General features: G+C 41.7%; 2 protein-coding genes across 5 annotated transcripts in view; both read right to left on the bottom strand.

The window, feature by feature from the left end:
• LOC109898663 (E3 ubiquitin-protein ligase SMURF2) overlaps positions 1 to 12,556 on the bottom strand; it is a 54,427-nt gene extending 41,871 nt beyond the window's left edge. The window contains exon 1 of one of the 2 annotated variants that reach the window (XM_031834595.1): positions 12,168 to 12,556. In XM_031834595.1, coding sequence (XP_031690455.1) covers positions 12,168 to 12,219 — 52 coding nt within the window. In that variant the 5' untranslated portion in view covers positions 12,220 to 12,556. The remainder of the gene's footprint in view (positions 1 to 12,167) is intronic. The other variant, XM_031834596.1, reaches the window with a different exon arrangement.
• A 315-nt stretch (positions 12,557 to 12,871) lies between these two features.
• LOC109898662 (importin subunit alpha-1) lies at positions 12,872 to 19,993 on the bottom strand. 3 transcript variants are annotated; one of them, XR_004211324.1, is made up of 11 exons: positions 19,882 to 19,993; positions 19,561 to 19,682; positions 19,253 to 19,459; positions 19,059 to 19,147; positions 18,673 to 18,938; positions 18,472 to 18,566; positions 17,996 to 18,259; positions 17,287 to 17,853; positions 13,430 to 13,612; positions 13,168 to 13,317; positions 12,872 to 13,083 (listed from the first exon to the last, which is right to left on the bottom strand). XR_004211324.1 is itself a non-coding variant. In XM_031834597.1 (11 exons), the coding sequence occupies exons 2-11, from the start codon at positions 19,624 to 19,626 to the stop codon at positions 12,994 to 12,996; spliced, it is 1,644 nt and encodes a 547-aa protein (XP_031690457.1). In that variant the 5' UTR covers positions 19,627 to 19,682; positions 19,882 to 19,991; the 3' UTR covers positions 12,872 to 12,993. The 3 variants fall into 3 exon arrangements, 2 of the variants coding, with proteins under 2 accessions (XP_031690457.1, XP_031690458.1); XM_031834597.1 differs by having other exon boundaries at positions 17,620 to 17,853; positions 19,882 to 19,991; XM_031834598.1 differs by having other exon boundaries at positions 17,620 to 17,853; positions 19,319 to 19,459; positions 19,882 to 19,990.
• Between the last annotated feature and the right edge of the window lie 2,019 nt (positions 19,994 to 22,012).

Genomic DNA, 22,012 nt, shown 5'->3' with positions numbered 1-22,012 from the left:
TAGACGCACAAATATCATACCCCTAAGTCATGTTAACCTCTCACCATTACAATAACTGGGGAGGTTAGTTATTTTTGGGGGGTTTGATATTTGTGCGTCTAACGTTCTCACTCATCATTACTCACGATTCATTCCGGATTATCAGTAATCATTAGGGATGGACAATATATCAGTGAGCATATCGGAATCGGGCGATATTAGCTAAAAATGCCAACATCGGCCCGATGTCTAGTTTAATACCGATGTGCAAAACCTGACGTGCATACGTATAAAATACAGCGCTACGCAGAAGAGGGTTTACATTACATTTTACATACACAGCTGGACAAGATGGAAACTGACACAGTGACAGTGCGTACCGAGGAAGTGAGGCCACGGACAAACAGAGCTGAAACTTCACTGCTTGACATGTATGATGAAATCCTGGTTGAGAATGAAAAGACTGAACAAATGAGCAACGAAACAACAGAGCATGTGAGTGAAAGAAATAGGTTTTGATTATGTTTTTCTGGTAATGGGGACATGTGTAAATGGCAAAGAAAATAACTTTTTGGTCAGTGGTGTGTGTGTGTGTAACCTTTAATTAGGCAAGTCAGTTAAGAACAAATTCTTATTTACAATGACGGCCTACCCTGGCCAAACCTGGACGACGCTGCGCCAATTGAGACTCCCAATCACGGCTGGATGTGATACAGCCTGGATTCGAACCAGGGACTGTAGTGACGCCTCTTGCACTGAGATGCAGTGCCTTAGACCGCTGTGTCTGTGTGTGTTAACTATACTAGAATGCTTAAAGGCCGCTAAAATGTAAAATATTGGTTATCGGTATCGGGTTTTTTTGCAAGGAAAATATTGGATATCGGTATTGGCAAAAAATATCGGCGCATCCCTAGTAATCATTGTATCATCCATATTAATGTAAGTTTAGAAAGTGACTCCAAAATGACACAATACATTATTTACCATATATTTATAGTAGGCACAAAATAATCTGAAACACAACCAAACCAAACAGCAAATGTGAGTCATAAACTTGATGTAACTTGATGTAGTCATTGTGTGCTATGAATGTGTGCTATGAATATGGGACCAAATACTAATACGTTTTTACTACTTTAATATACATAAGTGAATTTGTCCCAATACTTTCAGTCCCTTAAAATGTACAAAAAGTGCTGTAATCTCTAAATGGTTCACTCGCTATGGATGAAAATACTCTCAAATTAAAGCTGACAGTCTGCACTTTAACCTCACAGTCATTGTATAATTTCAAATCCAAAGTGTTGGGAGTACAGAGCCAAAACAACAAAAAATGTCACTGTCCCAATACTTCTGGAGCTCACTGTATGTGCAGCTGACAGACATTGAGCTCCATGATTAAAAACCATGAGTGAATGGCATAATGTGCAGGTGTCTACCATAAACAGCTTTTACTGGGTGTTTTGAAGTGTGTAACACGTGTCTACGCACCATTGTGTCATGTCTGTCCCAGCTTTAGCACCATTGTGTCATGTTTGTCCGAGCTTTAGCAATTGAGGGACGTGGGCAGAGTTGTGCCATGCTACTATAATGAGATCATTCTAAGTCTGGGCAGCTCTGATTAGTGTGCAGGGAGACGTGGTTAATAAGGAGGCACGGCCAAAACTTTGAGATCTTATTTCTTGCTCTTGCTTAGAGAAGGGTTATGGCCACTTATATGACAGCCACGTTTAAAAGCTCCTTGAACCTTTTGGGCCGTAAGATGTAGCCTAGTGCATTACACTTTAGTCACCTGTAGCCCCTCCCCTGATGAGTCAGACCAGGGCTGTAATTACACATCCCATCTGAATGAGAATGCACATTGAAACCTTGACCTCATACTCTAGACTTGACTGGCTGGAGTGTCTGCGGCCTCTGATACAGCTAAACCACAATGAATCATCGGGCCATTGTAGCGATTGTTTTAATGGAGCAGTCCTGGATAAGGAAGGTACTTTCATAATGATTTTCCACCTAGCAAGCCACAACTTATTAAGCAGACAGTTACACAATAACTGGGTCAATCTCGCAAACAAGGCACCGAGTTAAAAAGCCCGAAATCTGACACTGAGAGTCCCTCTTCTTTCTACAAGGATAAGGATACAGAACTCATTCTGGAGAGTCCCAATAACTCTAGGACTATGGAATGAGTTGAAGGCTGTGCAATCATGTTGAGAGTAGTCCCTGTAATAACAGCGTTAACTGAGTCCTCTCAACGAGACCGTGTATGCAGCCATTTTAAAAGAAGGATACATAGCCGTCCTTAAGACAGTCAAACAGCAAAAAATACTTGCTGAATTAAGTGTAATTCTATTTAAAAAAGGAGAAGGGGCATAATGTTGTGACTTTCTAACTAGCCAACTACCGGACATGACAGTCTTCAGAAATATACATTTTTAAACAGTCATCCTCTTTGCTCAACTTTAGTGGAAATGCCATTAGAAATGTGATCTGGTGTGAATATAAACATCTCGTGATCTATCTCCTCAGAAGACCAAGGGCTCAACGGCAGGCTGGGCACAGACAGATGCTTTGTGTCAGCTGTGAGCGCCTTGCGGTTTTCACACCAAGCATCCCATAACACTGGTGACTTAGAGACCCCTATCTGCTCAAGGTTAGAGAGGGTTGGGTTAATCACATCAATCCAGGTTTACAGCAGAGCCCAGGAACATTCTAGGTACCCCACCACCTTTTCCTGGAAACAAGTCTGGATATCTAGTGTAGAGGTCGACCAATTTAATTAGGGACGATTTCAAGTTTTCATAACAATCGGTAATCGGCCTTTTTGGACACCAATTATGGCTGATTAGATTGCAATCCACAAGGAGACTGCATGGCAGGCTGACCACCTGTTATGTGAGCAAAGCATCAAAAGTACCTTGTGGCTGTAAGGAGCCATGGTAAGTTGCTAGCTAGCATTAAACTTATCTTATAAAAAAAACTATCAATCTTCACAATCACTAGTTAACTACACATGGTTTATGATATTACTAGTTTATCTAGCTTGTTCTGCATGGAATATAATCAAAGCAGTGCCTTTTAATTTATCATCTGTCACAGCTGGCTGAAGGACTGGACCAAGGTGCAGCATGGTAAGTACATTTTAACTTTATTTAAAAATGACGCCAACAAAACAAAGAACAAAAAACCAACCGTGAAGCTTTGGGCTATGTGCCCTGAACAATTACAAAGTTAACTTCCCACAAAACAGGTGGGGGAAAAGGGTACCTAAGTATGGTTCTCAATCAGAGACAACGATAGACAGCTGTCCCTGATTGAGAACCATACCAGGATGTACATAGAAATACAAAACATAGAAAAGATGACATAGAATGCCCACCCTAGTCACACCCTGGCCTAACCAAAATAGAGAATAAAAAGCATCTCTATGGCCAGGGTGTGACATCCTCGAATCACAGCCTACTTCAACTTCGCCAAACGGGTGATGATTTAACAAAAGCGCATTTGCGAAAAAAGCATAATAGTTGCAGTAATGTCCCTAACCATAAGCATCAATGCCTTTCTTAAAATCAATACACAAGTATATATATTTTTAAACCTGCATATGTAGTTAAAAGAAATTCATGTTAGCAGGCAATATTAACTAGGGAAATTGTGTCACTTCTCTTGGGTTCAGTGCAAACAGGGTCAGGGTATATGCAGCAGTTTGGGCCACCTGGCTCATTGCGAACTGTTAAAAAGCCATTTCTTCCTAACAAAGACTGTAATTAATTTGCCAGAATTGTACGTAATTATGACATAACATTGAAGGTTGTGCAATGTAACAGCAATATTTAGACTTAGGGTTGCCACCCGTTCGCTAAAATAAATAACGGTTTTGTATTTCACTGAAAGAATAAACGTTTTGTTTTCAAAATGATCGTTTCCGGATTTGACCATATAAATGACCAAAGGCTCGTATTTCTGCGTGTTTATTATATTATAATTAAGTATATGATTTGATGATTGATAGAGCAGCCCAAATGAGCGGTGGTAGGCAGCAGCAGGCTCGTAAGAATTCATTCAAACAGCAGCTTTTAGCAATGCTTGAGGCACAGCTCTGTTTATGACTTTAAGCCTATCAACTCCTGAGATTAGGCTGGCAATACTAAACATCCAATAGTCAAAGGTATATGAAATACAAATGAATAGAGAGAAATAGTCGACACGTCATAATTCCTATAACTACAACCTAAAACTTCTTAACTGGGAATATTGAACCACCAGCTTTCATATGTTCTCATGTACTGAGCAAGGAACTTAAACGTTAGCTTTTTTACATGGCACATATTGCACTTTTACTTTCTTCTCCAACACTGTGTTTTTGCATTATTGAGCATGTTTCATTATTTATTTGAGACTAAATTGATTTTAATTTATTTATTATATTAAGTTAAAATAAAAGTGTCCATTGTTTATTTAGTACTGTTGTAATTTTAATTTATGAGAAATATATATATGAAAAATGTCCGATTAATCAGTATCAGCTATTTTTGGTCCTCCAATAATCGGTATCGGCGTTGAAAATTCATAATTCGGCCGACCTCTAATCTAATCTAGTAAGACTCACCTGAGCGAACCATTACCCCCCCGAACCACAGAAAAAGAAAACAAGAATCACAAACAACTAAAACCGATCACAAAATCAACTTAGTAAAACCGTTCAAGAGTACAGTACCCAGGGATCCCCAGCAAAGTGGAACCCTGGGTGATGGAGCATAGCCTAAGTGATGGAGAATGATGGGGTCATGTGTACCTTTGCTCCTGTGTTAGTGGGAGGGAGGTCTGGTTTGGCAAGGTCAGACTAAACAACAGAGATGAGGAGGGCTGAGTGTCTGACTTAAGGCACTTGGCCATGCTACAGGCCCCTCTGCCCTGTTCTGAAGACTGCTACTGTACACGGCCTGTTTAACTGTGTGGATTCATATTTATTTTTTATTTTACCTTTATTTAACTAGGCAAGTCAGTTGAGAACAAATTCTTATTTTCAATGACGGCCTAGGAACAGTGGGTTAACTGCCTTGTTCAGTGGCAGAACAACATACAGTGGCGCAAAAAAGTATTTAGTCAGCCACCAATTGTGCAAGTTCTCCCACTTAAAAAGATGAGAGGCCTGTAATTTTCATCATAGGTACCCCTCAACTATGACAGACAAAATGAGAAAAAAAAATCCAGAAAATCACATTGTAGGATTTTTAATTAATTAATTTGCAAATTATGGTGGAAAATACGAACGCAGTAAGCCAAGGTAAGTTGCAAGCTATCAATAACTACAACCTAAAACTTTTTACCTGGGAATATTGAAGACTTATGTTAAAAAAGGAACCACCAGCTTTCATATGTTCTCATGTTCTGAGCAAGGAACTTAAACGTTAGCTTTCTTACATAGCACATATTGCACTTTTACTTTCTTCTCCAACACTTTCTTTTCGCATTATTAAAATTTTTTTTTACATGTTTCATTATTTATTTGAGGCTAAATAGATTTTATTGATGTATTATATTAAGTTAAAATAAGTGTTCATTCAGTATTGTTGTAATTGTCATTATTACAAATACATAAAAAAATATATATTTTTAAAAAACGGCCGATTAATCGGTATCGGCTTTTTTGGTCCCCCCAAAATCGGTATTGGTATTGAAAAATCATAATCGGTCAACCTCTAGTAACGATGCATTTGAGAGACACCAGTGCATATTAGGCAAATGTATTTATGTTCTCAATAAACATTAAGATGAAATGGTTTACATGTTGTCAATAATCCTTTGATTGTAAGCCAACCCCATCTGTGCTTCCCCAAAGTTGTGCACACATCCGTTTGTTTGGTAAACAAACCACCTGTCTATAGGAAGGGGAATGTGAGGTGGTCTGTGCATTTAGTTTCTAAATGAGACTAGGAAACTATAATCCATTAACGCGACTTGAATGGAATGTATTGAGTCAGTGAGATAAGCGCACAAACACACACACCAACCTTTGCCAGCATTAAGTTCAATAAAGAACTCTGAATTTGGGAAAACAATCCACCACTGAAGATAATTGTAAGGGTTCTCTTCCTCCTCTTCTGAGGAGGAGTAGCGAGAAGGATCGGAGGACCAATGTGCAGCGTGGTAAGTGTCCATAAGGTTTTTTAATAAAGACAATAGAACACTTGAACAAAACATCAAATGATGCCGTGAATATACAAAACCGAAAACAGTACTGTGTGGACCAAACACTCACACGGAAAACATACACCCACAACCCAAAAGTGAAACCCAGTCTACCTAAGTATGATTCTCAATCAGGGACAACAATTGACAGCTGCCTCTGATTGAGAACCATACTAGGCCGAACTCAAAAACCAACATAGAAAAACAAACATAGACTGCCCACCCAACTCACGCCCTGACCATACTAAAACAAAGATATAATAACAGAACTAAGGTCAGAACGTGACAATAATAAAGCTCCGTCTGATGGCCCACTCTATGCTCGGCCTAGCTGGGAGCACCACTCTCCTAAGGTCCACCACCGACTGATTGCTCAAACACATCGCACTGTAGAGAGGACAGGACTCATAATCCACCCAGCAATCTGAGCAAAACATGAGGACCAACCGAAAGTCCTGCTGCGTAATAGGACTGCAATTCTTCACTTTATTATTACTATGAACCTCAAAGGGAGTTTCTCTTGTCTGCTCCCCACCTGTCAGGGGTGACATTTGGACAAGTGTTAGTCTGTAAAGAGCTTCCTCTCCGATGCTGCCCACTCCGCCTCTACATCTGGCCTCGGCTATGTTGCTGGCAGCGGTTTGGGAGTGTGACCGCAGAAGCCTTCGTCCTCGTTGAAGAGCAGCTGAACCAACAGGAAAGCCAACCCCAGTCAATTCATTTATGGAAAAATTGCAATTATCAGAGCGCCCTCGGCGGAGGAAGGAAAACATTTACAAATGACGCACAATATTTGCTATTGTTTTGTTTTCCTTTTCTTTAAGCAAAATGTGGAACTGTTCTGCAGTTCTGTAATGGAGTAGCAAAGTCAACAGTTCCCCACATGTACCTAATCATTGTGTATTTACGATGTATCCCATCTGAACACCCAGATGACCAAAATCACTTCCATACAGGCACTCTGTAAAACGACTGAGCCACATGAACGCACCAGGCAGACTCTGCACACATTAAGAACTCTTGATCATTAAGTCCTGTGCCTCTGTAGCACCATCTGTGCCCAGCTGCAAGTTTCCCCCCACTACCTAACATGTTAACCCAATCGGTAGACTAAGGACTAGAGAGAATGGATCCTTCAATCAGATTTGTACAGCGAGAGAATGTTTAGTCTCGCAACCTATTGTCAAAGGAATTGTTTGGGGCTGCTTTGATTTAAATGAGACAAGTGCATCTGTGTTCTTTCAACAGCCCATTTTATAAGATCCCAGAGAGGTAGCTAGCAACTATAATCGACTAAATAAAATGTAGGCATTTCAATAGGTAAACCTGACAAAGCTGCAGCTTTGTTCAATAATGTCCTCAATAGTAGCTGGTTCCCAGTCAAAAGAAAGATCCAAAACCACTGACGGAGTCAGAGAGAAACCCAGCACCACACGACAGCTTTCTCTCTCACTGAGGGTGGGGGTGACACGCGCTTAGGACTGGGAGGGAAGCAGTTTACAGTCGGAAAGAACAGGACTGAGTGACTCACAGAAAGAAAGAGGGGGGATGCTTTTGTGGAGAATGATAGACAATCTCATAGAGTCAGTTCTTCCCTCTTTCCTGTGCATGGCAAAACCCAGAAGAGTAATATGCATGTTAAACAAAGAGTTGAATCAACTAACAAAGCGTCAGACAATAAAACCAAGAACAGATGGCCCTTACATATATATTTTTTTAGAACCTATTGCTAAGCGTTTCATTTTACTGATGCTATGGAGATCTCTTAATCAATGTTTGTGCTGTTCAAATCTGTTGGCGGGTGAGGCGAATTCAGCTCTCGGCTACAAACAGCTGGGGATCAGAAGCCTCAGTGTTAAAATGGAGGGATCACTTCTCCCTTCCACAGCTTCTTTGTTCAAATTACTTTATGGGAGACAGATAAGTTAGCATGTGCTGTGTCCTGACAAATTTATGGCTGTTTGGAATGGATACCATTTGGTCATGAACCATGTTTGAGTAATACAATTTAGAGCTGATCAGATAAGGTGCTCCGCATTGAGACATATTTTAACACTAATTTATTACTTACCGGATCATGTATTGTGCCATTAACCATGTTTGTGTGACATAATTTAAGAATGATCAGCTGTAGAGCATAATGGAAACCTGTCTTGTGTATTCAAGGGGCAATTCTCACCACAAGTGTTAGTTTTAGCGGCTTACTTGCCATATTTTTCCAGTTTAAAAGCTGGCAACCGTCTGCAACATCTGGTTCGAATGGATGGGGGTATGTCAGCAAGGAGAAGCTCAGAGGAACGCAAACAGCGACAAGACTGCTCACATGTAACAACTCATTATTCAGGGTTTACCCAATAACAAACTCATCAACAGCAATGTGTCAAAGTCAACTACATCTAACAAGCTGCTATTATCAATTCACGACTCATGCTCAGACCTTCATCACTTATACAAACTCACCTATCAGTAAGTAAACACATTAGATTTTCACAATCATGTCATCTTATCATGCCCAAATAATGATGATTTAGTTTATACAATATTTCACAGATGGAGAATGGAGAAAGATGGAGAACAAGCTATGAAAGAAAAATATTGGAGTTTTGGTGAAGGTACAGCCAACTAGCGCAAAAATAATATTGCGATATTGTCCAAACAATATATCGTCAAAAATAAAATCCCGATATGGAATGGCAAGGCCGATTAATTAGGGAGTTTAAGTGTTCATAACAATTGGTAATCGGCATTTTTGGACGTCGATTATGGCCGATTACTTTGCACTCCATGAGGAGACTGCGTGGCAGGCTGACCACCTGTTATACGAGTGCAGCAAGGAGCTGTTGTTACTAGCTAGCATTAAACTTATCTCATATAAAAGAACCAATCAATCTTAACATAATCACTAGTTAACTACACATGGTTGATGATATTACGTGTTTATCTAGCTTGTCCTGTGTTGCATATAATCAATGTGGTGCCCGTTTATTTATCATCGAATCACAGCCTACTTCGCCAAACGGGTGATGATTTAACAAGCGCATTCACAAAAAAGCACAGTCGTTGCATCAATGTGTACCTAACCATAAACATCCATGCCTTTCTTAAAATCAATACACAAGCACATTAACCTACATATTTAGTTAATATTGCCTGCTAACATGAATTTCTTTTAACTAGGGAAATTGTGTCACTTCTCTTTCGTTCTTTGCAAGTAGATTCAGGGTATATGCAGCAGTTTTGGCCGCCTGGCTCGTTGTGAACTGTGTGAAGACCATTTCTTCCTAACAAAGACCAGAATTAATTTGCCAGAATTTTACATAATTATGACATAACATTGAAGGTTGTGCAATTGAAGGTTGTTCGATAAAATACAGAACGGTCCCATATTTTAACTGAAAGAATAAACGTTTTCGAAATGATAGCTTCCAGATTTGACCATATGAATGACCAAAGGCTCGTATTTCTGTGTGTTTATTATATAATTAAGTCTATGATTTGATATTTGATAGAGCAGTCTGAGTGGTGGTAGGCAGCAGCAGGCTGGTAAGCATTCATTCAAACAGCACTTTCCTGCGTTTCCCAGCAGCTCTTCGCTGTGCTTCAAGCATTGTGCTGTTATGACTTCAAGCCTATCAACTCCCGAGATTAGCCTGGCAATACTAAAGTGCCTATAAAAACATCCAATAGTCAAAGGTATATGAAATACAAATGGTATAGAGAGAAATAGTCGACACGTCATAATTCCTATAACTACAACCTAAAACCTCTTAGCTGGGAATATTGAAGACTCGTGTTAAAAGGAACCACCAGCTTTCATATGTTCTGAAGGAACTCAAACGTTAGCTTTTTTACATGGCATATATTGCACTTTCACTTTCTTCTCCAAAACTGCATTTTTGCATTATTTAAACTTTCATTATTTATTTGAGACTACATTTTTATGTATTATATTAAGTTAAAATAGTGTTCATTAAGTATGGTTGTAATTGTTGTAATTGTCATCACCACCGACTAAATCAGTATCGTTTTTTGGTCCTCCAATAAGCGGTATCGGCGTTGAAACATAATCAGCCGACCTCTACTATCAACCCCCCCAATCACAAATGGGTAGTCAGGTAAGGAGGACATACCACCACGGCACTGACTCCCTAAACAACATCCTTCCCTGCCCAGAGAGAGTCAAGCTGTGGGAGAGCATATGGATTATGCTGTACAATTTTACATAGCCTAATTCTAAAAGAGACCTTCCCTGGGGAGAAGATGGCAGAAGAAGAAAAACACTTCAGTTCAACCGACAGACATGTGGAAGACAGGCAGAAAAATAAATATGAAAGTAGTTAAGTGAGCAAATACACATTTTGTGTAAAGTCAGGAAAAGAGGTCCATGTGATCATACTCCTTGTTTTTGACAGAGAATTCACATTCTTACTATTTCTCCAAGACACCAATGCAGTCAATCTCTAAGTGGAACGACAGACTAATTCACAATGGGCAATTTACAAAGTTCAAGAAAAAAAGTGACAGAAAAGTGTTGCACTTGACCACCATTTAGTTCGGACAAACAAAAGATGCCGAAATCTGTCTTAAGTTCAGGATATTACTTTGGAAACATTTCAATGGGGCAATCTAGTTCTAACCTGGTTACCCCACCAGTAGAATTTGTGCAGAAAAGTTCACATTTGGACAAACTCACAGGTTGTCAGAACTCTCAATGTGCTTTACTTTCAATGCTTAAAGCTGCGTTTACAATGCAGCCGAACTCTGATCTTTTCGCTAATTGGTCTTTTGAGCAATAATATTTTGCCAAAAGATTGGGCAAAAGATACAAATTGGGCTTCCTGTGTAAATGTGGCCTCTGTAACACAGGTGATTTAAGCAACACCATTGAGAGTAATCTATTTCCCCCATCAGGCAGATATCTCACTTCAGTCCAGAGACCCCTGCACTACACTCATTTCTATCAGGAACAGCACTAGCTTAAATATTTCATTTGGCTCTTCCTGGTAAATGGAAAGGCCTGGAATTTGACTCGGCCCTGATCCTGGAAGTACATCAAACACCACTGCTGTCATCCCCCTCTCCCAGTCAAAACAATGTCCTCTCATGTAAACGTTTCACTGTTTGTGTTGAAATGGTACAAACCAAATAAGAGTAACCCAGAGAGTGCGTTGAGGCCCTGTTTGCATCACAGCCACAGTATTCTGGGGGGGATTGATCCCCACTTTGCAGGATGTGGACTGTCTGGGAGATATACTGCGTTTACACTGACAGCACCATTCCCATCTTTTTCCACAAACCCCCCCCCCCCCCCCCCCCCCCAGCAATAATTTTGCAAAAGATTGGAATTGGTCCGCCTGTGTAAACGTCGCCATCTAGATGCTTCAATTATACAGATTGTGTGGTAGCTATGGCATTGTTTCATTAGCGAGATTAATAGCAAGGAACACAGTCATGTGGGACAGTGACATTTTTGGCAATTAATGAGAATGTTGGTTACCCACATGATTATACTATATGCATAGTGTACTCTTTCATTTTTAATCTATCCAGTTCTTACACAAAATTAGAACGTTATTGAATTTCTTTAGCAAACAACCATTTCTTAACTAGCTTGATTAAACTAGTGGGTTTACTATTTAGTAGCTAACAGCAATCCCAGGCGGATTACTTTGGTTTTGCCTGTGCTAACGTTATATTAGCTGGTTAGCTAACATTAGAAGCCAACGTTAACAAGCTAGCTAACAGTTTAATTTAGCACGCGTTATAAATCATATTTCTGAAAGGTTACCAAGTGATCTAGCTACTGTGTCGCTTAGTTTGTTTAATGTGCCACATACATAACGTGCCCTACTCGAAATATGCAAGTGCGCCCAAACTTTTAAACCACAGCAAGCACACGTTTGTCCTACAAACTAACGTCGTTAGCTGGGCTAGCAACACAATACACTAGCTATAGTAGCCACATTTGTGGAGGGACAACATTCAACGTCTCTTACCTGTTAAACGCAGTTTAACCGGACCATTTCGCCGAACTCCTTGGTTAGACATCTTGCTTCCAGCTTAATATTTTAGACTAACCAGTTTCAGACCGAAGTAACAATAAATTGAGTGAAGGCATTGTTGCCCGGATGTAGACAGCACTGCTTCCATCATGATCACAATCGCTGTCGCGCACATAAACTATTACTAGATCGGATGCCGCAGAGTGGATTTGATTTTGCAAGAGTATTTGGTCATCGGGGTTCTGGATGACTAATTATTTTAGAGTAAGCAAGCGAACCGTGCTCACACTTCACATCTTCAGCGCGCTTCAGCTTCGGACCGTTTGAAAGTCAGTCCTCCTCCCAGCCAGACGAGAGTTGAACTGTTGAGCTCGTGCGCCCTTCAGTGCAGGGCCCACTTCAGGGAGGCTAGTAAGTAAATGACCAATGACGACATGGGGATGGAAACACCTGCCTGTACGACTTGGCTAAAAACTTTAATGATCGGATGCCAAAGACAGAATACAGCTTTGTCAGACAAGTGACTTGAGTTACTAGTTTTTTAAAATTTTTAAAGTGGCTCTGACAGTCCAGATACCGTAGCAAAAACAGTGTTACTTTGCATTTAGTTCTTACAGAAACAAGAGGGTGGAAACTATAAAGATTAATATTGGAATTCAATGCATTGCCAATCCACCCAAAACAAGAAATTACAGCAGTTGAAATTACAAATAATTTTATTTACAGACATTTATAAAACATATGTACATTGCAGACAATGGAAGTCCATTAGAGAACAAACAGTGGCAGTATACAGTAGAGATGAAAGGAAAAGTGGTATTTAGAAGTTGAAAGTGCTTTGGTTCTCACTGATCTGGAATGCATATCCATCAGTTGTCAATTCTGGAGCAACACATTGGTCTTCCTCTTCCTAGAAAACAGAACATTTGAGGCAAAGGAAACATACCATCTATAATAGGACAGGTTAAATTAGTCACCATTACACAATGCTCACCTCGCCAGAGAAATATTTCTCAATCAGGTTGAGGGAGGCCTTGTAGACAAGCTCATTCTCATGGGACTGCAGAGCTTCAATCTTGTCTAGTCCACCACATTCCTCGATCATCATGCACAGCCTTTCTGCTTCACCAATCTTATCTCCAGCCTGATGGACAAAACAAGTTAATAAATATGTCACCCGAATCTTGCAGTTACAGGGTACAAATGCCTACGCCGGTAATAAGATTAACTCATTCTTGGCGATAAGGTCCACTTACCAGGAAAATGTTGGTGATGGCATCCAAGATGACAAGGATGGTTTTGCTGTCCTTTGTTGAGAGTAGATTCAACAAAGGCTCCAGCACATTGGCTTGAACAAGGTACACAACCTGTTCAACTGTGCCCCCACTGGTAAAGTTGGTTATTGCCCAAACTGCCTCTTTCTGAGTCTTGTAGTCACCCTGTATAGAAAAGCAGATTTTTTATTTTATTTATTTATTTTACCTTTATTTAACCAGGTAGGCAAGTTGAGAACAAGTTCTCATTTACAATTGCGACCTGGCCAAGATAAAGCAAAGCAGTTCGACAGATAAAACGACACAGAGTTACACATGGAGTAAAAACAAACATACAGTCAATAATGCAGTATAAACAAGTCTATATACAATGTGAGCAAATGAGGTGAGAAGGGAGGTAAAGGCAAAAAAGGCCAAGATGGCAAAGTAAATACAATATAGCAAGTAAAATACTGGAATGGTAGTTTTGCAATGGAAGAATGTGCAAAGTAGAAATAAAAAAATAATGGGGTGCAAAGGAGCAAAATAAATAAATAAATTAAAATTAAATACAGTTGGGAAAGAGGTAGTTGTTTGGGCTAAATTATAGGTGGGCTATGTACAGGTGCAGTAATCTGTGAGCTGCTCTGACAGTTGGTGCTTAAAGCTAGTGAGGGAGATAAGTGTTTCCAGTTTCAGAGATTTTTGTAGTTCGTTCCAGTCATTGGCAGCAGAGAACTGGAAGGAGAGGCGGCCAAAGAAAGAATTGGTTTTGGGGGTGACTAGAGAGATATACCTGCTGGAGCGTGTGCTACAGGTGGGAGATGCTATGGTGACCAGCGAGCTGAGATAAGGGGGGACTTTACCTAGCAGTGTCTTGTAGATGACATGGAGCCAGTGGGTTTGGCGACGAGTATGAAGCGAGGGCCAGCCAACGAGAGCGTACAGGTCGCAATGGTGGGTAGTATATGGGGCTTTGGTGATAAAACGGATTGCACTGTGATAGACTGCATCCAATTTGTTGAGTAGGGTATTGGAGGCTATTTTGTAAATGACATCGCCAAAGTCGAGGATTGGTAGGATGGTCAGTTTTACAAGGGTATGTTTGGCAGCATGAGTGAAGGATGCTTTGTTGCGAAATAGGAAGCCAATTCTAGATTTAACTTTGGATTGGAGATGTTTGATATGGGTCTGGAAGGAGAGTTTACAATCTAACCAGACACCTAAGTATTTGTAGTTGTCCACGTATTCTAAGTCAGAGCCGTCCAGAGTAGTGATGTTGGACAGGCGGGTAGGTGCAGGCAGCGATCGGTTGAAGAGCATGCATTTAGTTTTACTTGCATTCAAGAGCAATTGGAGGCCACGGAAGGAGAGTTGTATGGCATTGAAGCTTGCCTGGAGGGTTGTTAACAGTGTCCAGAGAAGGGCCGGAAGTATACAGAATGGTGTCGTCTGCGTAGAGGTGGATCAGGGACTCACCAGCAGCAAGAGCGACCTCATTGATGTATACAGAGAAGAGAGTCGGTCCAAGAATTGAACCCTGTGGCACCCCCATAGAGACTGCCAGAGGTCCGGACAGCAGACCCTCCGATTTGACACACTGAACTCTATCAGAGAAGTAGTTGGTGAACCAGGCGAGGCAATCATTTGAGAAACCAAGGCTGTCGAGTCTGCCGATGAGGATATGGTGATTGACAGAGTCGAAAGCCTTGGCCAGATCAATGAATACGGCTGCACAGTAATGTTTCTTATCGATGGCGGTTAAGATATCGTTTAGGACCTTGAGCGTGGCTGAGGTGCACCCATGACCAGCTCTGAAACCAGATTGCATAGCAGAGAAGGTATGGTGAGATTCGAAATGGTCGGTAATCTGTTTGTTGACTTGGCTTTCGAAGACCTTAGAAAGGCACGGTAGGATAGATATAGGTCTGTAGCAGTTTGGGTCAAGAGTGTCCCCCCCTTTGAAGAGGGGGATGACCGCAGCTGCTTTCCAATCTTTGGGAATCTCAGACGACACGAAAGAGAGGTTGAACAGGCTAGTAATAGGGGTGGCAACAATTTCGGCAGATAATTTTAGAAAGAAAGGGTCCAGATTGTCTAGCCCGGCTGATTTGTAGGGGTCCAGATTTTGCAGCTCTTTCAGAACATCAGCTGAATGGATTTGGGAGAAGGAGAAATGGGGAAGGCTTGGGCGAGTTGCTGTTGGGGGTGCAGTGCTGTTGTCCGGGGTAGGAGTAGCCAGGTGGAAAGCATGGCCAGCCGTAGAAAAATGCTTATTGAAATTCTCAATTATGGTGGATTTATCAGTGGTGACAGTGTTTCCTATCTTCAGTGCAGTGGGCAGCTGGGAGGAGGTGTTCTTATTCTCCATGGACTTTACAGTGTCCCAGAACTTTTTTGAGTTAGTGTTGCAGGAAGCAAATTTCTGCTTGAAAAAGCTAGCCTTGGCTTTTCTAACTGCCTGTGTATAATGATTTCTAGCTTCCCTGAACAGCTGCATATCACGGGGGCTGTTCGATGCTAATGCAGAACGCCATAGGATGTTTTTGTGTTGGTTAAGGGCAGTCAGGTCTGGGGAGAACCAAGGGCTATATCTGTTCCTGGTTCTAAATTTCTTGAATGGGGCATGTTTATTTAGGATGGTTTGGAAGGCATTTTTAAAAAATATCCAGGCATCCTCTACTGACGGGATGAGATCAATATCCTTCCAGGATACCCCGGCCAGGTCGATTAGAAAGGCCTGCTCGCAGAAGTGTTTCAGGGAGCGTTTTACAGTGATGAGTGGCGGTCGTTTGACCGCTGACCCATTACGGATGCAGGCAATGAGGCAGTGATCGCTGAGATCTTGGTTGAAGACAGCAGAGGTGTATTTAGAGGGGAAGTTGGTTAGGATGATATCTATGAGGGTGCCCGTGTTTAAGGTTTTGGGGAGGTACCTGGTAGGTTCATTGATAATTTGTGTGAGATTGAGGGCATCAAGTTTAGATTGTAGGATGGCTGGGGTGTTAAGCATGTTCCAGTTTAGGTCGCCTAGCAGCACGAACTCTGAAGATAGATGGGGGGCAATCAGTTCACATATGGTGTCCAGAGCACAGCTGGGGGCAGAGGGTGGTCTATAGCAGGCGGCAACAGTGAGAGACTTGTTTTTAGAGAGGTGGATTTTTAAAAGTAGAAGTTCAAATTGTTTGGGTACAGACCTGGATAGTAGGACAGAACTCTGCAGGCTATCTTTGCAGTAGATTGCAACACCGCCCCCTTTGGCAGTTCTATCTTGTCTGAAAATGTTGTAGTTTGGAATTAAAATGTCTGAGTTTTTGGTGGTCTTCCTAAGCCAGGATTCAGACACAGCTAGAACATCCGGGTTGGCAGAGTGTGCTAAAGCAGTGAATAGAACAAACTTAGGGAGGAGGCTTCTAATGTTAACATGCATGAAACCAAGGCTATTACGGTTACAGAAGTCGTCAAAAGAGAGCGCCTGGGGAATAGGAGTGGAGCTAGGCACTGCAGGGCCTGGATTCACCTCTACATCGCCAGAGGAACATAGGAGGAGTAGAATAAGGGTACGGCTAAAAGCTATGAGAATTGGTCGTCTAGAACGTCTGGAACATAGAGTAAAAGGAGGTTTCTGGGGGCGATAAAATAGCATCAAGGTATAATGTACAGACAAATGTATGGTAGGATGTGAATACAGTGGAGGTAAACCTAGGTATTGAGTGATGAAGAGAGAGATATTGTCTCTAGAAACATCGTTGAAACCAGGAGATGTCATTGCATGTGTGGGTGGTGGAACTAATAGGTTGGATAAGGTATAGTGAGCAGGACTAGAGGCTCTACAGTGAAATAAGCCAATAAACACTAACCAGAACAGAAATGGACAAGACATATTGACATTGAGGAGAGGCATGCTTAGTCGAGTGATCAAAAGGGTCCGGTGAGTGGAGATGTTGGTTGGTGATTTAGACAGCTAGCCAGGGCATCGGTAGCAGGCTAGCATAGGATGGAGGTCTGTTGTTAGCTACCTCTTGCGTCAGTAGATTAGTGGGGTTCCGTGTGGTAGAGGGGATTAATCCAAATCACACAACAACAACAAAAATAAAAACAATAGATATAGTTATAGATGAGGAATAAGCATTATAAAAATCCCACCATTCCTAATTATACAATATTTTGCTACAGAAATCAAACCTACATACCTTGCGTAGGACATCTACCATGAGAGGGACCAGGCCAGCATTGATGATATCCTGGATCTGAGAGTCTCTCCCTGCAGTGATGTTGGACAGGGTCCAGGAGGCCTCCTTCTGGATGTTACTCTTGTGGTGGCGAAGCAGGCCAGGGAACATGGAGAGGGCCCCAGCGTTCAGCACGGCCTGAGTCTGCTCATCCGTGCCAGTCACCATATTGCCAATGGCACGCAGAGAAGGAGTCTGAAGGAGACAGGTCAAAGACAGTGGGCACTTGGGTGAAAAAAAGACAGTACCATAGATGTTGAAATATATAAATATGGTGACTACTTCATTGTACATGACAGCCCACCACCTCTGCACGATAACTAGACTGGGCACATACCACAACAGCAATCTCCCCAGAACCAAGCAGCTGCACCAGGCGGGAGATCAGGCCAGTCTGCACCACCACCTCAATGCGATCATTGGGCCCGTCCGTAAGATAGGACAATGCCCAGCAGGTGTCTGCCAGCACCTCCTTATCATCATAGTGCAGCAGACGCACCAGAGTGGGCATGATCTGCTGCACGGCTGCCAGAGGGGGAGACGGGTTCTTGTTGCGGCACAAGTTTGACAACGTCCAGGTGATGTTCCTCAGGTAGCCAGACTGCAGAAAAAGACAGAAATATTTGAGGTGTTCATTAAATTAAATTACAGCACCTCCCAGTGGCCAGTGAGGAAAGTAATGTGGGGCAAGGAGTTATCAAAAAACAAGACTGATACTTTGTAGCATGTCATAAACAAGTCAAGTGATTGACCATTGCTTATGAATGGTTGCCAAGGGTCACCCATTGAGTACTAGGCACTAAGAATACTTACAGAGAACAAAGAGAGCTCAGGGACAGCGAGCAGACTAAGCAGGGGGGCCACAGCTCCATGCTTGATGACCTGGTCTCTGTAGACCGACCCATCACCTAACAGAATAAATCAAGGACGCGAGGTTAGGGGTGGGAGATCACTTATGCAGTTTAGGGCTCTATACACTGACGAGATGCTGTAACAAAAAAATGAATGCTTTACCTGCAATGTTACCCAAAGCCCAGACAGCCTGCTCGCTGATGTGGGGGTGGGGAGACAAGACAAGCCTGATGAAGGCTGGAATGGCCCCGCCCTCCACAACAGCACAGGTCTGGTCAGATGTTCCAGATGCAATGTTGGTTAGAGCCCAGGCAGCCTCAAACTGGATAGGGGGTGACTCCAAACCCAAGAATGCAACTAACTTAGGAATCAGCCCAGCACTGATGATGTGGTCAATGGGAGGATGTCTCTCACGGGATAGCAACTTCCTGTAATGAGAACAATTGAAAAAGCAACGAATCATGATCATGGTAGCCAACACTTAAAAATAAAATAACACTGCCAAAATAAACAGGATTTCCCAGATAGTTTTACATGGATTACTTTACCTTGCAGCCTGCGTAGCGTTGAGCTGGGCATCAAGGTTGTTACTGTTCACACCAGCAAGAATCTCCTCCACGGTCCACTGTAGAGTGGCCTGTAAATTAAGACAGGTTGTTGCCATTGGAATTATTTTACTAGGCAAGTCAGTTAAGAACAAATTCTTATTTTACGGCCTTCCCCGGCCAAGCCCTCCCCTAACCCGGATGACGCTGGGCCAATTGTGCGCCACTGGAATTGTATAAACAGACAGGCATAACAAAGTCACTTGACAGTTTTGACTTTTCTCTTGAAGTGGGGACGTTGCCTCGTCGACCAAAGTAGTGACATTTCTTCTTTTGAAGATCTGATCGTCCTTCTTTGCCTTGCGAAGTTCGACGTTCACTTCTACTCTCCTGCGTCTAAGTTCCTGCAAAGTGATAAACAACCATCATTGACAGATTCATTTAGCTAGCAAGGCATGAACACATTTGAAATGAAATTGAAAAAGGTGTCATGAATGTCACTTACAGTTGCATCTTTTCCCTTATTCTTGAACTTGTCCAGACGGACACCGTTCTCGTTGCCAGCAGACATTTTTGGGCAAATTGATAAATGCTCGAAGTTTGATGAAGAAATATTTTTTTGAGCACCTAAACGAAATGCAACAATTAGCTTTATAATACGAATTTCTAGCTAGGATCCAATAACACGTTTTTGCCTTTTATATAAAGTTATATCAGTCACAAGTGACCAGGAAGAGTGGCGAGCAAACCCCATCAACAAAGTAAAGCAGTAACATATAGAAGTATATCGAATATTTGCCAAACACTACAAAATATGAGCACTTACCCGGTCCTTCTTCCAAAAATTCTAGCTAATGCATTTGCACAGACCTTTAAATTCCTGCCACTAAGCTCCCTGATTGGTCTGTTCGATTAAAAGCATCACCCTATTGGACTGTTTTGAAAAATCACAGGGTGCTCTGGAAATGTTGTCAGTAGAGACCTATCGCGAGATTTCAGTACTTCAGTACTACTTACAATTTGTGTCATATCAGAAACAATTTTTCCAAACAAGTTCATGTTGGAACAGTTGCTTTTGTGTTATTAAATACAACAGTTCAAAATGTGTTTTCTGCTTAGGTCTGTGTGTGGAAAACAATATTTAAATCTGATGCAATTCAAGGAGTGGTTTTAAACCGCCCTGAAGATACGCTTAAAATCAGAGAACCCAGACAACTAAAATCTGTTAAAATATATGGATAAACATTACACTGACTATATTGTATCATGACCAATAATCAACATCATCCTCTGAATATAGCATTTACATGTGCTTCCTTATATGCATACAATCCAGACATGAATGCCTAGAACTGGGGATAAAGGGTCACTGGACTCCCATCTGGTCATACCAGTCCTATTAATGGAAATTCAAATGATATAGATCCAGCTAGTTGATGAGATCGTAAGGTCTTACCCATAACTGCCAATTAAATAATGTACAGTGCATTTTGTTACGTTATAGCTTTATTCTAAAATTGATTAAATATTTTATTTTATTTCTCCTCAATCTACACACAATACCACATGACAAAGCAAAACAGGTTTTTAGACATTTTTGCATATTTATTACAAATAAAAAACACAAATACCTTATTTACATAAGTATTCAGACCCTTTGCTGTGAGAATCGGTATTGAGCTTAGTTGTATCCTGTTTCCATTGATCATCCTTGAGATGTTTCTACAACTTGGTGTCCACCTGTGGTAAATTCAATTGATTGGACATGATTTGGAAAAGGCACACACTTGTCTATATAAGTTCCCACAGTTGACAGTGCATGTCAGAGCAAAAACCAAGCCATGAGGTTGAAGGAATTGTCTGTAGAGCACTGGAGACAGAATTGCGTTGAGGCACAGATCTGGGGAAGGGTACCAACAAATATCTGCAGCATTGAAGGTCCACAAGAACAGTGGCCTTCATCATTCTTAAATGGAAGAAGTTTGGAACCACCAAGACTCTTCCTAGAGCTGGCTGCTCGGCCACACGGAGCAATTTGGGGAGAAGGGCCTTGGTCACGGAGGTGACCAAGAACCCGATGATCACTCTGACAGGGCTCCAGAGTTTCTTTTCAGAGGGAGAACCTTCCAGAAGGACAACCATATCTGTAGCACTCCACCAATCAGGCCTTTATAGTAGAGTGGCCAGACGGAAGCCATTCCTCAGTAAAGGGCACATGACAGACCGCTTGGAGTTTGCCAAATAGCACCTAAAGGACTCTGACCATGAGAAACAAGATTCTCTGGTCTGAAGAAACCAAGATTGAACTCTTTCCCCTGATTGCCAAGCGTCACATCTGGAGGAAACCTGGCACCATCCCTACGATGAAGCATGGTGGTGGCAGCATCATGCTGTGGGGATGTTTTTCAGCGGCAGGGACTGGGAGACTAGTCAGGATCGAGGGAAAGAACAGAGAGATCCTTGATTGAGTGCTTTGGAGCAGGTTCTTAGACTGAGGCGAAGGTTCACCTTCCAACTGGACGACTCTAAGCACACAGACAAGACAACGCAGGAGTGGCTCTGAATGTCCTTGAGTGGCCCAGCCAGAGCTCGGACTTGAACCCAATCAAACATCTCTGGAGACCTGAAAATAGCTGTGCAGCGACGCCACCCCATCCAACCTGACAGAGCTCGAGGATCTCCAGAAACTCCCCAAATACAGGTGTGCCAAGCTAGAACCGTCATACCCAAGAAGAGCCAAGGTTGTAATCGCTGCCAAAAGGTGCTTCAAAAAGGACTGAGTAAAGGATCTGAATACTTATGTAAATGGGGATTATAATTTTAATATTTTTCTTTATACATTTGTTAAAATTCCTAAAAACCTATTTTTACCTTGTCATTATGGGGTATTGTGTGTCGAGGGGAAACAACTATTTAATTCATTTTAGATTTAGGCTGTAATATGGAAAAAGTGAAGG

This window comes from Oncorhynchus kisutch, linkage group LG10, assembly GCF_002021735.2.
Source record: "Oncorhynchus kisutch isolate 150728-3 linkage group LG10, Okis_V2, whole genome shotgun sequence".
In the NCBI taxonomy this organism is placed as follows: domain Eukaryota; kingdom Metazoa; phylum Chordata; class Actinopteri; order Salmoniformes; family Salmonidae; genus Oncorhynchus; species Oncorhynchus kisutch.
Note: the sequence above shows the minus strand (reverse complement) of the source record. Positions and strands in the feature narration are given on the sequence as shown.